Source organism: Rhea pennata, chromosome 7 (genome assembly GCF_028389875.1).
Source record: "Rhea pennata isolate bPtePen1 chromosome 7, bPtePen1.pri, whole genome shotgun sequence".
Classification (NCBI taxonomy): domain Eukaryota; kingdom Metazoa; phylum Chordata; class Aves; order Rheiformes; family Rheidae; genus Rhea; species Rhea pennata.
Window position 1 is genome coordinate 4,372,313 of NC_084669.1, and position 16,169 is coordinate 4,388,481.

Below are 16,169 nucleotides of genomic sequence, written 5' to 3' on the forward strand. Positions count from 1 at the left end.
AGGCAGGAGGAATTTATACATGATTGGGCGAAATAAAAGGAAGCAAATATTTTCCATTGCAACTCTGAGGTTGGCCTCCTCATGTAAATCATTTATGGAAAATTATGTTTAATGCTGTTACCCAGATTCTCCAAGATAAAGGAAGATGAATGCTAAAGCTGCTGCACTGTAATCCATTAGTCTGGTATGTATGATGGATTACAATTAAGTGAGCCACACAGAAAACAGCTGTAAGTGATCCTCCAGCTGACCTTAACTTTTGAAGCTAATTTTCCACCATCAAGGTGAAGATACATCTGCTACAGCAGTAAAAAGCCTTCTATGCACATCACATCCATCTTTCCCGCTGTGCTCTCCCTCAGCTTGCTTAAACGCTGTTTACCACGCAGGCTAGGACACAGTATATGTCTTTTGTGTGTGGGAAGGTCTCAGAAGGCATTTCCACAGTATTACAGCAAGGCATGCCAATCCTGTTGGGACATGCCTTAGGCAAAGCCAGCAGGCAGTCCATCCTCTTCCACTGCTGGTGACCCTCTTTTCAGGGGCCTTCTGGCTCCTTCCCTGTGATGGCCCTGCGGTATGCAATCCACTGTCATTAGATGTACACACCTTTTCAGTGCTCCCTGGCTTACTGCAAATGTAGAAATAGGCCTGTCCTGTGACAGGAGAAATGGACTGCCATCTGCTAAGTTCAGCATACTGAAAAATATGATACTGAAAGACGCTTAGTTATTCTGAATAGATTCCTGATTATCCTGAATAACTAGCACTGACTCGTAGTGAATCACGGGGACATACGAGGAGACATACAGGCCAATTTGATCCACGACCAGTTAGGACACCTGCTAACCTTGCATAACCGAGCGCTCTTCTTGTGTGCATGGCTTGCAGCCCTCCCCCTGCATTCACAGACAGCAGAGTCACTCCGGTCAGGGGAAAACCTTCCCGCCCTGCTCAACCTGCTCACACTGAAAGCTCAAAGAAAAGGGCCTGCTGATTCAAGAACTACAATTATTGTAACTGTGCTATTAAAGAAGTGGCTGACAGTAGCTGAGCTCATCATAAAACATCAGGAAAGATGTCAGTTGCCCCAGATTGTATCCATATTAGTTTACAAAACTAATCACTGTAGATATTCACAGCTGTTAAAAAGCCCAGAAATTTTCAGCTGCAATCTACATTCCACATATGGCAACTTCATTGGGAGGACATACATTGTTAGTGCAGTTTGCTTCTTCCTCCATATTTAAGAGGAATATACGTGATTTAAATCAAATATGTCTATAAAACTCATAAAACTCCCAATGGTTTGGTAATGTGCTGCCTGCATACCTGGAACCTCATTCAGGAAAAAAGTTTCAACAGTCTGCTCTACTCTTTTACCTGTTAACCTTGTAAGGCATGTAAAAATCACATCAGATATGTTGGTGCAGAAATACCAGCGTTGGACCATCGCTGGCTCATGCATGAAAGCAACAGCAAAACTTCCTCGCTAGAGATGGCGCATTTGCCCCCCGACAAAATGTGTAACACAGTATTTTGGTTAGTTGGGGGGGGTGGAAGGCCATGACACGCTTCTGTTAGCCTCTCTTTTTCTTTACGGTCAAGGAAGAAAATGTTATGTCACCCCTTCTGGGACATCACGCTGCGTGAGTTAGCTGACTAAAAAGAAGGTCACACAATCTTCTTTTATACCACAAAGCATGCACAGAACTGATTTTAAAAATTCATAATTCAGCGAGATCTTGAATCTCTCAATAATAATCACTACGTTTCCCACTTAAGTCTTTATTCCACACAGTTTGTCTTTCTAAGTTCAAAGGGAATAACATAGGATTTCATCTGTACACAGTGAATGTTCTACACAACTGTAACCTAGCCCTAAAGTCATTTGTTAGGAAATCAAGCAACTTGCCATGTTTTCGTGTCAATAGAATATTTACTGGCATTTAGAAGACAAGCTGGTCTGTGAGCAGTAAAGTTAGTGAAGTATGATTTCCTCTGGATCTCCATCCTATGTCCCCTATACAGGCTCTCCGTAATAACTGGGTGCCTATGATGCCCCATTACAGTGAGCTCCGCTTGTCTTCATGCCTACTCCTCCCCACTCCTGAGCAGTGTCTTTGGCTCTTTTTCCCACCATCTAATTGCCATTTTGTCAAGAAAATTTATGTGCTTTGGTTGGTCTGAAGTATCTGTACCTTGATAAATCAGCCAACTAGCTAAACACAAGAGAATATTGTTCAACAGTGCAGTTTTCCATTACTGCTTACTAGTTTGACTGTCTTTTCACTGTTCAGCCATGGATTTTTGTACTATGTGAAGGAAATTTATTTGCCATCTCAACTTTTCCATTTGATTCAAATGAAATGAGTCAGAAATTCAAAAATTAATAAAGAAGAGAGCACTGCAGATGGACAGACGTCTTGAAAACAGAAGAGGAAGGCAGCTACCTTGGTGACAGTGCAATACAATGGGACAGGAATTTCCAAAGACCTTACTACACAAATTACTTCCAAGGAACTTGAATGAAGATAGAAAAATAGTGCTTCTGTGACACCCTTGTCAGTTTGTATTTGTCAGAGATAATCCAGATGTTTATGAAGGATGTAACGTTTTTTATATAATCACAGCTTAAAGATAGGTGTTTACGAGTGACTTCTACTAGAGATAAAATATCATGACCTGATATGACTGTAATCTTATTTAAGATACATGAAGAGTACCTTAAAACCTAACACCATCTCTCAGCCTTAATAAATAATCAAAATGTCTAAGTGCATGATGGAGTTCTCTGGAGAGAGAGAAGCTAAGTTTTCATTTTTCCCCAATCATTGGAAAAGAAGTCTTGTAATGATCTTGAGCCTTTTTGAGTTTCTGATGGGATTTTGACCAAAGTGAATGAAATAGGAACAGTGAATGGGTTTGAAGTGCTTATTTATATTCAGAAAAAGAATCATACTCAATATTGCTTCAAATCACCTGTAAGATAAAATGGGAAAATAACTATGTTGCAGTGTTATGCTTTCATAAGAATTAGGCTAACCTCAAGGCTTAGGAAGTTTCCATTCCTGCTGATGTCCCATTCCCAGGGTTACCAGTCTTGCTGCCAGTTCAGACAGGAAGTCTAATGACCTCATTCAAAAACTGCGGCAAACCTTATGAGATTTCTCATGAAATGGAGCCATGAGACTGTGTCCACTGAGCTGAAGAAATGAGCAATGAAGCATAAAACAGTCACAGGTGTGAATGCAAGTCTCAGCAGCATACGTGTATTAAAATCTGTGAGAGTGACAGTGAGGATTAGGGAAGCCTACTTGACTAGGTATCACGTAGGCATCTGGAGAAACAGCATCGTATCTGCCGCGGCAGCCCGCTGGGCGTCTGCCTTTCCTCCGATCCCCTGGCAGCGAATGTGGAAACACGTCACAGCTCAGGAAAAGGAAGCTGACTCTGGGGCACACACATAAGGAACACTGATAGGAAAAGAAGTGAAGCGTCACAGGCAATAACAGCCCATAACAGCATCTTTGAAATGCCAGGAGCATTCTGGAACTGCTTTGTACCAGTTTTTGTTATCAATTCCAGTGATAGCAGCAAAAAAGTAAACAAAAAGCTCACTTGTCTGGATAGTATTCCAAAGAAGACAGCAGTTATTATTAGTCATGAGTGATTTCCTTTAAAAATATTACCATTATTTCTGAAGCTGAGATTAGCTGTTTAAATCCTGATGAATGCTTCTGGAAATGACTCTGTTCAGCTGACAAGCTTATCTGGCCTCATATGAAGCTGTGATATTTCACTTTGCCTGCACTTCCAGTAAACAATATGAAACAAGCAAAAACAATCTGAACGGCACTATTGCGTGTGTTTGTCCAAATTTCAGTATTTCCAAAACTCAGACTCAGTAACCTAAATGTACTCTTAATGAGATAATTCTACCAAAGTCAATATTATCTCTAACAGTGTTATTACCATTAATACTTGGTGCTATATAATCACACCATAAAAAAATAAATCCTGCCTTGGATATCTTCGAGCCTAAATACAAGGGGCGGGGGGAGAAGAAAATAGGGAAGCTGGTCCATCTGAGCTCCTTTCAGGAAGCTAAATACTCAAGATATTAAAAACTGCAAGGAAATGCAGATGAGGCAACTTGGCCCACTGGACACAGCAAAATATAGGTTTCCTGATTACTATCCATTGGCCTATCCTTTTCACCATGATGCCTCCCAGAAGAATTAGTCTGAAGAACATGGAGAAATATGTTAATACATTTCTCATTGGTGGGCATTTTTGATATGAATTGGCAAAAAATCCTCTTGAACTTTTTAATTCATGTCTTTTCATCCACTAGTAAACATCTGCATAACCTTAAAGCTTCATTGCATCTTTAGAGCCTATCACTCCTCCTTTCAAACAGCCTTATCCAACATGCTAGCACAAGTCCTTTTTTAATGGCTGTAAGTCAGGTTCGAACAAGTTTATTACATAGCTGTAAAATTATATTGTCATATCCGTTAATGTAAGTCTGACATTAATCTTTGATGCCTGCTAAATGACAAGTGAAAACTCATTTCAGAGCTTGTCTTTCCCATAAATCCTTGCATTTTCAGTGTTTTAGTAAGTGAATGCATTATAGAAGGTACTTAGAGTATATTCTCAGCAACATGATTATGAAGATTAATAAAATTAGCTCTTCTCACTTTCAAACAAATATACCAGCCATAAATAATGAAACTTCAATAAATTACATCAAATCTGTTCAGATGTGGATATAAGCTATGCAGGAACATACTTATCATATGGAAGTATCACATTATGTATTTATTAATCCAAATGAATCACTATGAACACTACTTGTATCTGAAAGGAATCATTCCTTGCTTTTCCATCTTTAAAAATCAATCCTTAAATACAGGAATATTTTAAGGACTGCTCTCTGATGATCTCACAGTTCTATTACTGCATTTGGCACAACCAAAACTGCTACGTTTATGTCATCTTCAGTTCCACCTGACTTTTGTCCATGACTTCTCAGGCTGCTTAGGCTATGGATAGCCAAGAAATCCTGGCCTTTGAGTAAGTTTCAGACAAACTCCACGTCACATTTCCCTGCTGCTGCCTGGGATGTGTTAAACATACTGCTCACATTCTGCATGGCACATGTACAGCAATTTTGGTCCAGGAAATACCAGACAGAAATGTGAGAACCATTATTTTTTGAAATTCAAGTGTTGGCAGGTAGACGATGTCCACAGGAATCAGATGGAAGTGACTGTTTTCAAACAAACCGAAGGAAAAGGAGGTTCCAGCACACATCACCCTCAGCCTGGGTGTGGGTACCACAGAAGCATATTGTCCCATTTTCTCTAAGTGTTGCATAAAGCTAATGTCATCCAGTCATTTTTGTTGTCCCATTATTATTTCCATATTAGACTTAAAATAAAATTCATATTTCATTTGTCTGTTCTTTGATTGATGCAAATAACTATTTAAAATCATTAACTAATGCAGATCTAGGGTGTTTCAAATGCTGATAATCCAGCCAAAGAAAAATAAAATTAGTAGTCAGTTCCTGTTTCTATATTGCTAGTATTACAAATTTTTGAATCAGTCCCTTTTCTACTGTTATTCCTGTTGGCATTAATCCAGCAGTGATTGCCAAATGCCAGGGTAATGTGCTGTCAACATTAGATCTACAGGCATTCTGGGATACGAAGAAATGTAGTTCCCATCATAAAGAAAAATGATTGAGTTCTTTGCAAAATGCCAGATTTTTTTGTTGTCTTTATTTATGTCATAAGCACACTGCTTAATGTTGTATTTCTTTAAATGCTGTTTCTCCTCATCTGTTCAGCATGCAAGGGAAAAGTAAAGAAAGCCCTGGAAAAGAGTACACAGAAAATTTTCACTTCTCCAACAAAGATGGACTGATACAAATATATCCGATCTAAATACGCTGAATAATAGGGATGCTGGCATCCAGTCTGTGCTCCACATTCGAAAGTATTTCTGCCATGAACTGAGCCATCACTTAAGACAACTTTGGGATGCTCAACACATGAAAATTCTACAGTTCCTTTTCTAGCTAAGAAAAGCATTGATATAGTGAAAATGATATCACAACACAGGGAAGTGTAAAAGAACAAGGAACTATTGTTTCCATGGCAATTCAGGCTCCTTTTTTCAGAAACAAGTGAAAAGGCAGTATGATGAACGATTATCTGAAGGTCATGTTGTTCTTACCAGAAAAGTTAAAGAGAACACACTGGTCTAATTTCCCCAGTTGGGGTGCATGCTGCATTTCTAAATAATTAAAATAAGTAATTGCTAAAAGAAATAATTGCCTCAAATGCCATCTGTTTATTTTAAAATCTATTTTTCTAAAGGAAATAGCAGCCTGCTCTTGAGGGAGGGGAGTATACCTGCCTGTTCTTTAGAGTCACTCGTATATTTATATGCTCAGAAGACAAATGAGAAAGTTCCTGTGTATTTTTGGCATCCCTAGCTTGGTAAAATAATGGCATTCCTTTAAACTCAAACACCTCTTAAAAATGAATAAAATGTGTCCATATGAGATCTTGTTTTTGTATCCAGCCAGTTTTTGAATAAGAGCCATTTTTTCAAGGCTCTGTCTTACCAAACAATGCAAATAGGCTTTTAAGTGCCTATATACAACAAGGATGGATGCAATATATATTGAAAAGTAAGTAGAAGGGCTCCTAGTAAGTACCCATCTCAGTTTACACACCTAAGAAGTAGGCATTTAAAATATATAAATGTTAAATGCAGTTTAGTTTTTATTTTCCCAAATGAATTTTATGTTTCGATTTCCTCTGAGATGTTTTGACCTCACTGAAAGCAGGAGTTAAAGCTTTATGTGAAAAAGAATTGAATGTTTAAAAAGTGTAATTCCTTTTTCCTGCTCCATTTTGTTGTCTGTGATTTACTACAGATCCAAAGTACAGAGGGATAGAAACTTTACTGGTGTTTGGAGGAAAAGTTATTTTTAGTGTTGTTTTGTTGCCAAGGCATATAGAAACCGTATGTACTACCCTAGAAAGTTACCATGAAATGTTTGTGAAAGGCTGCCTATTTCTTCATCTTTTCTTCCCAACCACAAAGTTTTTCTCCAACTAAAAATACATATGTTCAGAAGAAAAGTCGCAGGAGTCACCGAACAGTTTAAAGCAGAATTGAGCAATAAACGTTTGATCATGCACTGTGTAATATAAATACAAATGAAGATCTTGAACCAGGACAGTTCTCACACATACAACTATATTTTTCTTTAACAAAAATGCATTCCTGAATCAGAACTTCTTGAGGTTATGTTTACTGACAATGAGATACAGAGAAATAAGGCTGCCTGGAGCAAGAGGAGAGGAGTGCAATGCAAAGAGCCCCGTTCTCCCAAACACCGGTCAGAAGCAGTTCGATTAAAATCAGACAATTTAATAGTAGCAGAAATGAAATCGGAGCTGGGAAAAAACAGCTCAAGTCACAGAAAAGGTGGAAAAGGATGCTGCTTCATGGGGGAGAAGGGAGAGGTGGAAATAGATAGTTGCTGGAGATCCCAGAACGGAGTGTGAACTTCAGGAGTGTTGTTTAAGCTGGCTCAAAAAACATGTGCAAGTACAGCCTTGATAAGCTTTCACTCAGCTTAGAGAGAAACATCATCTTTCAGATAAACACTTGTTAGGAACAGAAGGGGAAACCCTTGCTCATTTGCAGATAACAAGTACTTTGCGTTAAGCTTCTGCAGAAGAAAGATTTAAAGCAAGAGGTAGGTGAATTGTACGTTATCATTGGCATGATTCCATTAAGGGAAGACAATGCTTGTTACAGTTGTTCTAAAAAAAATATTAGTTTCTTTTATCTCCTTCTAAATCAACTGCAAGTTTTTAAAAGCTATTGTGATATTTTACAGGCAAAAATAAGAACCAGCCTTTCTTAGACAAAAGCATCCCTTGGTTACAATAATGAGACTTCAGTGATCTTAATACTCCCATGCCACACTAAGAAGAGAAAATCTCCTTTCTTGTAAATTGGATGCTGCTAGGACTATTGAAAAGAAAGGTGCAAACATCTTGTACTGAGAGAGAGACAACTCCACTTAGAGAGGGGCTTTTGCATGGTTCCAGCTTGTTGGGCCATACAGGTATGCCCCGAAAGCACAGTTGGACCTCGTAGGAACCAGCGGTGTGTGCATATTTATACGCACAGGAATAACAGGCATTTTTCTCAGAACACTGAGCTCAAGGGACAACTCCCTCTGTGTACTCTGACCATGTAGGTGGAATATACGAATTAGCAGAAAGTACTAAATGCAAGAGAAAGTAAGTACAGGAAAACTAGATATAGACACAGGTATAGATACAGGAGCAAGTATTGATAGAGATATGCTTGCATGAGTAAGCCTGGGCAGGTAAGAGTCAAAGGTTGCTGCCAAGAGGAGCTAGATATGCAAACACAGAGGGAAAAGAGAGCGTTGTTTGATGTTATTGAGGAAGGTAGATGAGCGGTTGTTGCACTGTCTGCGGTTCTGTGACATCCTGTCAACCGCAGAAGTGGACGTACACAAGAAAGCCAGTAGCTTCTTGAGTATCTTAACTAATGTAGCCTGCTGGATACATGTCTCACAGCTGATTGTGAATTCCTAGCAAAGCTTTTCTTGTGGCTGAAATGCCCCCAGAGGCATGGCAGAGAATGACTTCTGTTTCTAAGAATGTGCAGGTTCACACTGGGGCCTTGTTTCTCAGATCACTTTGTAAGGGGCACTTAAGATCCTCATCACTTTGTTGAATTTGCTTGCAACCTGTCAGCAAGTTCAGAAATTATTAGGGATGAGATAAAAGCACATAGACACTTGTGACATGAGCCCTGTTTCTTAGAAAGCTACGTTAAAATCTGAAGAACTGGGGAGCACTTCATATCTTTGCATGTCAGAAATGACTTGGGTTCACTGAGATACATAGTGGTAACCACATCTCAGAGGGCCAGACGTAGGAACTACCTCCTCCAGCCCAGGTGCACCAGCAATTTGCATACGCAAATAGCACGATCATCTCACACACACAAAAAAGTGAATATATATATTAATAAGCTGTTGGCTACATAAATACTGATGGATGGTCTAGCTAATGTTTGGGTAGATATTTGTGAGTCATTTAAAAACATACCTATATATTTATGAAATGAGCACAGGTCTCATATTGGCAGTAGAAAGTTTTTGCAGCCATACTATATGCAGCTATATTCATGCACCTATGTATACACACATATTATGTATACTCTCACCTTTTAAAGAGGTCAAATTCCAAGATTACACATTGTTAGAATAGACATGATGAACTTTAAGAATTTAACTTTTTATAGAAAAGGTAGTATTTTATAAAACTGTTGTATATAAAAAATGTTTACACACTTACATTCTTGAAGCAATCACATGTAAAGCTGCTAAAAATAAACAATGTAAAATTCTCCCAAATCACATTACTCAAGTCTTTCACTAATGTACACTTGACTGTATTTTATGGAAATATTTCTTGTTATGCTTGGAAATGTAAACCCTCTTCTGTTTCTATATACACTAATAGACAGCTGGAAAGAGTTAAATAATCATTTGCAGCTAAAACTCTTTGAGTTACTGAAAAAAAATAGCTCATTAATACTGACATAGAAAAATCTTTTTTTCTGTTGATTCTGTAGATATATGAATGCTCACAATATTTGCAAAGGAGAACTGTGCTGAAAATGGTAACAAAATTATGCATAATTTCTGTAGCTCAGGTTCTGCCCTAAGAAGTTAGGAACAAGCGAAGACAGGCATGGATACTTTGGAAAGGGGAAAAAAAAGTTAAGAACATCTGTGAAATCACTAAGACAGAATATCCAGGATATTTAGTCTGCCACTGAATATAGAGAGCAACCAACTATTTTACACAGCATATTCAGTGGGTCTTAGCCTCCACACTTTACCCAGTCACTGTCCCCTCGTAACAAAATGTGACAAAACCACCTATTCTATACAAAGTTCTTTGAAAAGCTTGATAAAAAGTGATTTTTCATGAAATAAAAAATGTTTAAAAATATGTATTTCAAGACAGGTTTGAAAAAAACAAGATTATTTTATTCTGGTTTTGGAAAATTAAAATAAAAATTCCCACTTAAAAATGAAAAAGTTACAGTTTTCAAAATTTTTAAACTCTAACCCTGAAAAATGAAATCAGAATTGCTGGTTAAAACACTTTTTAATTAATTTGTGTATCAGTAAAAGGCAGGATCACAGACAAAACATAATCTCTAAGCTTTTGAGATAGTGATTAAGAAAGCAACAATAATAATCAAATATATGAGACTGGATTATCCATAATATGGAACCTAAATATACCAAAACACATAGTTACTGACATATGAAATTATGTTTATTGCAGTAGTAAGCTTATGAGAAACACACACAAACTATCATTGTAATAAAGAGTGGATGGTAACAGATGTAGTACTTTCTCTTAAATGACTGGACAACGCCAAGGAATACTATACACATGATGAAAATATAACCCAGTACTTCCAGCACAATAGGAAGGAGAAAAATTCATATTTCATTCAAGCCAATTGTTGGGTATTTCCTTCAGCACTGTAAGTTATTTTAGAGGTATGCAAAATATGAAAAATAAGATTTTATTCCCAGACAAATCGATTTCATTAACTACACTGGGGTGCATGTGTGCAGCTGTTAGCACAATATTTCCTAATGTGTTTAGAAGATGTTTCAGAGAAAGAGTAAAATTCAGGATCATTCCCAAAAAGAGAAAAAGAATTGCTGAAGAAATGTGTTCTTCCTGGTTTTCAGTTGGGCTGAGTACAGTTACCCCTAGAAGCATCTTAAGAACTGCCCTGCACTATGTATTTAGTCATGCTAGTTAGGGAAACGAGGAAGGCTGAGATTATTTCACTGCTAGAAAATGATACTACACTTGCGAAAGGTAAAATATATATATTAAATATATATATATAAAATATATATATAAAAATAGAGAGAATTTAAAGGGAATATAGTGCAACAGGTACAAAATGAGGATTAGTTGATCCAGATACACAACATATGTATCTACTCATATGCCAGTGTCAAAGCACAAACCAGAAGCAGGTAGGTTTCATGCAGAGCTCTGTGTGCACACCCACCCATCCCATGCAGCCTCTGCGGAGGAGAACCATCTATACGTAAGCAGGGAGGCAAGACTTCTTGCCTGTTTTATTTTTCTTTGAATAAATGCTGTCTTGGATCAATTGTGTGTAGAAAGACTGAAGACAAGCTTAGAGGATTTAGCTGAAACTGTCCTGTAACTCTGTGATTTTGGAAGAAAACATAAAAAAAGAAAAGAAAAAAGAAAGGCAGGAAAACAAAAGCAGCAAGCTAGCGCTCTGGAGAGTCACACCTGCCAAATGCCGGCAGAGCAGAGTGCTCTGCCTTCCCAGCGTGTGTTTGTCTATGTGTCTGGCTGGTGAGTCCTACGATCACATGCATCCCTGCTCCTGCCCCCTCCCTCCTCAGCCCTCCGTCCCACTGCACTCCTCGCAACTTTTGCAAACTAGCCCAAAGCAGAAGCAGTTATCGCAGACAGGCTTCTTTATCCTTCTTCATGTCCTGGGGACTTGCCAGCTGCCAGGGCACTCTGTTTTCCGTGTTTCCAAATAAAGTTCTGGGACTTGCAAAGGAGATTTATGCAAAAACAAACGATAATGATTGCCCTTAGCAAGAATGGCTTATGTTCTCAGCTCTGCCTTGCTCTCTGTGCCTTTGGGCTGATACTGCTGGAGGATTTGTCCCAGGCTCTACTTATGGAGGATCAGGATTATTACCTGCAGGAGATTAGCAACAGGGATCATTATTATTCCTTTCCGTATCCTGGTGAAGAGTATTTCCCTTTCACGGAGCAACCCGGAGAGGAAGGAACTATCCGTGCTGCAGAGACAGAGGAGGAGCACCCAAGGTTCAAACCAAGCAGGAAGGAGTTAAAACCGAAGAAAACCAGCAAAAAAGGAAAATCTATTCTTGAAACTCCACCAGGTAACTTTCCACCTCCTCCTCCAGAACTTGGAATCTGCTGAATCTCATGCTGACTGTGACTTTTAACATTAATGAATATCCAGTTAATGATAGTCTTGGTAATAATAACAATCAGTGTGCTTGTGTGATGATGATGACGACACATTAATTTTTAATATTCCACAGATCAGATCCTCAGCAGTTGTACAGGCATTTTTAACCCCTTCCTCATCAAGTAAAGAGATTTGAGAGAGCTAATGTATCAATTATGTTGCACTCTGGCTAGTGTATGGACTTTTCCTTCTTAATTACATCTGACTAATGACCTGCCATTAAAGCTACAGTTATATAAGCTGATGAAGAAAGGCAGATTCTGTAGTAAGAGCTGGTGGTATATGGTGACACCTTGTATTATTCCTTGTTATTTTAATCTAAGAAAGGCTTCTGAATTAATTTTGTTTATGAACTTGTGAATTACTTTGATATTTCATTTTAAAGCCCTCCAGAGGAAAATATGTAGACAAAGACCTTCCCTGTAAAAGACTAAGCCATAGCAGACTCAATTTAATTAGTGACCTGTTAAATAAAGGAATGAAGCAGCAATAAAACTGCATTTAAAACAGGACTGCCCCTAATTCCATCTTTCTATTGCTTGCATTTGTTTATACAGAAACATGCAATTGTTAAAATCTGCAGAAATTTGATCAGTTATTACAGCATAGTTGCTCCCATTAAGAACTAGTTGCACCTCTCTGAAATAAGAGTCTGTTCTTGTGTTCTCTGAACGCGTGGTAAGCTCTTTACTGTTTTGGCACATTTAGAAGTAAATTTAGCCCATGTAATAAACTTAGGAGTTGTAAAGTTAGGGGCCAAATCCTGTTCCCCTAAGGCTGAACTCTAATTTACTTCAGAAAGAATCTTTTAATATTAACAGCTGCAGCATATGGCACAAATTTTGCAAGTAAGTCATTAATACATGCAGTACAGCAAAATAGTGAATGAGGGGTCATGTAGTGACATTATCTTTTCCAGTTACATGAAGAAGGTATTAAATGTAGAACTGTCACTCAATTATCCTTTGATTAGCAAAGATCTGAACTTATAGTAAAATATGGTTATAAGAAATTACCATTTCTGAAATCTTGAAAATTGTTTGTGGGGCAGCCAATTTGGAATGCCAGTATAACTCAAGACAGAAAACACAGATGACAGAAGATATACCTTCTCTGAGGGGCATAGAGACATGAGACATCTGTAGCTCTGGCCCCCTGGCCCTGTTAGGGGCCAGCAGCCAGACAGCAGCTTCCAAAGCAGATGGTACTGCCAGGGCCATCTGAAGTACTGCCTTAAAATGCTTATTATCTAACCATGGGTAGCACATGGATTTTAAAGCTACTTCAGCAGAAGCCAGGCTTTTTCCTCTATGTGGCAGAGACAACCCTGAATTCCCACTGCTAGCGGGATGTTCCCATGAGGTTTCTTGTCTGTATGCAGGATTTGGTTTGTAGCCCTGTGCACCTCGCCTCCTGCTGCAACTGCACATAGGTACAACACAACGGGCCATATTGCTGCCTTCGAGCTATAAAGATCAGTTGAACAAAACACATTTTCACTGGCAGAATTTCCTATGCAGTCTTCTCTGGGGACAATTCTCTGCCAAAGAAAGGGCAGATGACCAGAGCACTAACTTGGAACTCCTGAAAACTGCTAAGATTCATCACTTGTCCAACAGCTGTTCTGCAGTTCAGCTCTGCTTTCAGGTTCCCTGTTGGCTCCTTCCCCATTTCCCTGTCATTCTGGCTTCACAGATACTCCAGTCTCCAGTAAACATAGCAGCACCATAACAGGGATGAGGATATCACCTAATTTGCAAGGACAATGTTTATCTTTACTGTGAGACACGCCTTTTGCCTATTCCCTACCCAACAGGGAACACCTTACAGGTTTTGTAGCAGATAAGTGACAATGCAACCAATTAGGACCTCGGACTTCCTTCCTTATGTAACACTGATTCCTTCCAGAACTGTTTTTTTCTTTTTTCTTTTTCTTTTTTTTTTAGGCACTGTGGATAAAGTAGCACAAAATTCAAACTGTATCATACTTCTGGCTCACTGGGGGAACAAAACGAGGTCTTACAGACAGTCTGAATTTGGGCATTTCCTAAGAACTTTTGGTTTTACAAATGAAAGCACATTTCTTTATCTATAGAGGAGTTTATGGAATTAAAAAAGACAAAAACTCCTCAGATCTTCCCCCTAAAACCCTCCATCATGTGCCAACTGATCGAAACATGCAGGATTCACCTTCTAATTTACTACTTTTTAACTTCAATCCCACCTTCAATCACTGAGTCCAGTGAGTCTTTTTTCTTCTGCATTCATTCAGGTAAATTCTTTCTCCTCATTTTCCTCCTCTTGACAAGACCATGTGCATGGTCAATGGAGAAGCTCATCACCAACATCAACTTAGTTTGTGCTTCCACAACTCTTTTGAGACAGCTGAGCAACCAACCCCCAAACTTTCAATAACATGTGCAATAAGAGCTTTTAAAGGTTATAATGTTGTCAAGTCCATGATTTTTACAAAAAAAAAAGCCAGAGGTACAACTGATTCCCTCCACTAAACTTTTGATCATTGATCCAGAGAATGGAAGCTTGATACCTACTCAACAAAATGGACATTAGATTTATTTTTATGTCCAGAAAAGCAATGTATTTGCTTGGAAGCAGCCAAACTATTTTAACTGAAATAGCCATAATAAACTAAGGCAGACGCTCAGCAAAGAGAACGGTTATCCTTTAAGATGTAAGTAACTGAACAGGAGTCTTTTAACAGGAAGCACTAGGCAATTTTAACTGCAGACAGTGTTAGAAGTTCTGGCTATAATATATGAAATCTCTCCTCTTTACTCTCCCAAAAGCAGGCAAGGGCACCATGCAGCAGTCCAGCTGTACAGATTACATGTAAAATTCCAGCCAGTGCAGTAACACTAATGCTTAGTTGTGTGGAATCAGTTTAAAATGAATACCTGAAAACCTGGCCCCATGCAGATGTGCCTAAAAGTAATACATACCTATAATTTTTCACATTTGGACTGTTAAGAGGACAGCTAGAAATACTAAGTGTGGCTACTAAACAGATGACCACAAATAGTAACAATGAATCTAGTTCTGTAAATTTATGTGGCTTGTATATGTATGTATATATTTATGTGTTTATACACATTCCCAGAATTGGGCTTAATTTAATGGACACGTAATAAATACAAGAATCTGTTTTTTGTGAGGCTCACTGGAAGCTGGGCATGCTGGATTAATTAGTTTTTGTAACAAACAATAGACTGGCTCTGAACTGGAATGAAGAAGGCAGAGGAACACGAAATGTGTGATGTGCCCTTTGGCTGAGCAGCTGGTACTGATCAGCTTTGTATCAAAGTCGAAATCAAACACAAGTCTGAAGGATGCAGCACATTACAGAAGACATTGACTTAATTTATTCAAGCTAATTACTGCAGATGAGAGAATATGGATATTTTCAAATTGTGAAATATTATTATAGGAATAAATCCTATGGATGCTAGTGGGGTTGCAGTGACTTTTTTAACATATTGTTAAAATCAGTATTTGCAAATACTTGAATCAAGTAACAGTAAAAAGTTTCAATCTGCTTTCTTGTCCCTTAAATGAAACAGTACTAGGTCACCCTTGGAAGGTAAACAGTTGGATTAGCAGATCTCTTTACATCTGTACTTCCATTTTCTAATTCCATTCCTGCTTATTTAGGTCTTGATCCAAAGCTTGCTCAAATCAGCAGAAAGAGTTTCATTAACTTCAATGTTTTTCTTTTATGAGGCCTTTAATAGAGCTTAATATATGCCTTCTCAGTGACCATCTGTAGGGCAGATCCCTAGAGATGGTTTTAGGACACTGTCTGCATACAGGCAAAAATTTACCAGGGAGAGGTTTATGGGGCTGTGGTCCCCATCAGCACTGCTTAATGTTGCATATTTGCTGTAGGTCATGTGCCATGGGTGAACAGCTCCCACTACCATTCCTACTGCTGCTGAATCTACCACAATTAAAATCCCTAATTACGTACTGTTGCATACTTCTAT

At 38.5% G+C, this 16,169-nt stretch overlaps 1 protein-coding gene across 1 annotated transcript in view; it reads left to right on the forward strand.

The window, feature by feature from the left end:
- Window positions 1-11,613: 11,613 nt before the first annotated feature.
- The window catches only part of CPXM2 (carboxypeptidase X, M14 family member 2), an 81,336-nt gene continuing 76,780 nt past the window's right edge, over window positions 11,614-16,169 (forward strand). Inside the window, exon 1 of the mRNA XM_062579727.1 lies at window positions 11,614-12,076. Within this exon, the coding sequence (XP_062435711.1) occupies window positions 11,731-12,076 (346 nt within the window). The 5' untranslated portion in view covers window positions 11,614-11,730. The remainder of the gene's footprint in view (window positions 12,077-16,169) is intronic.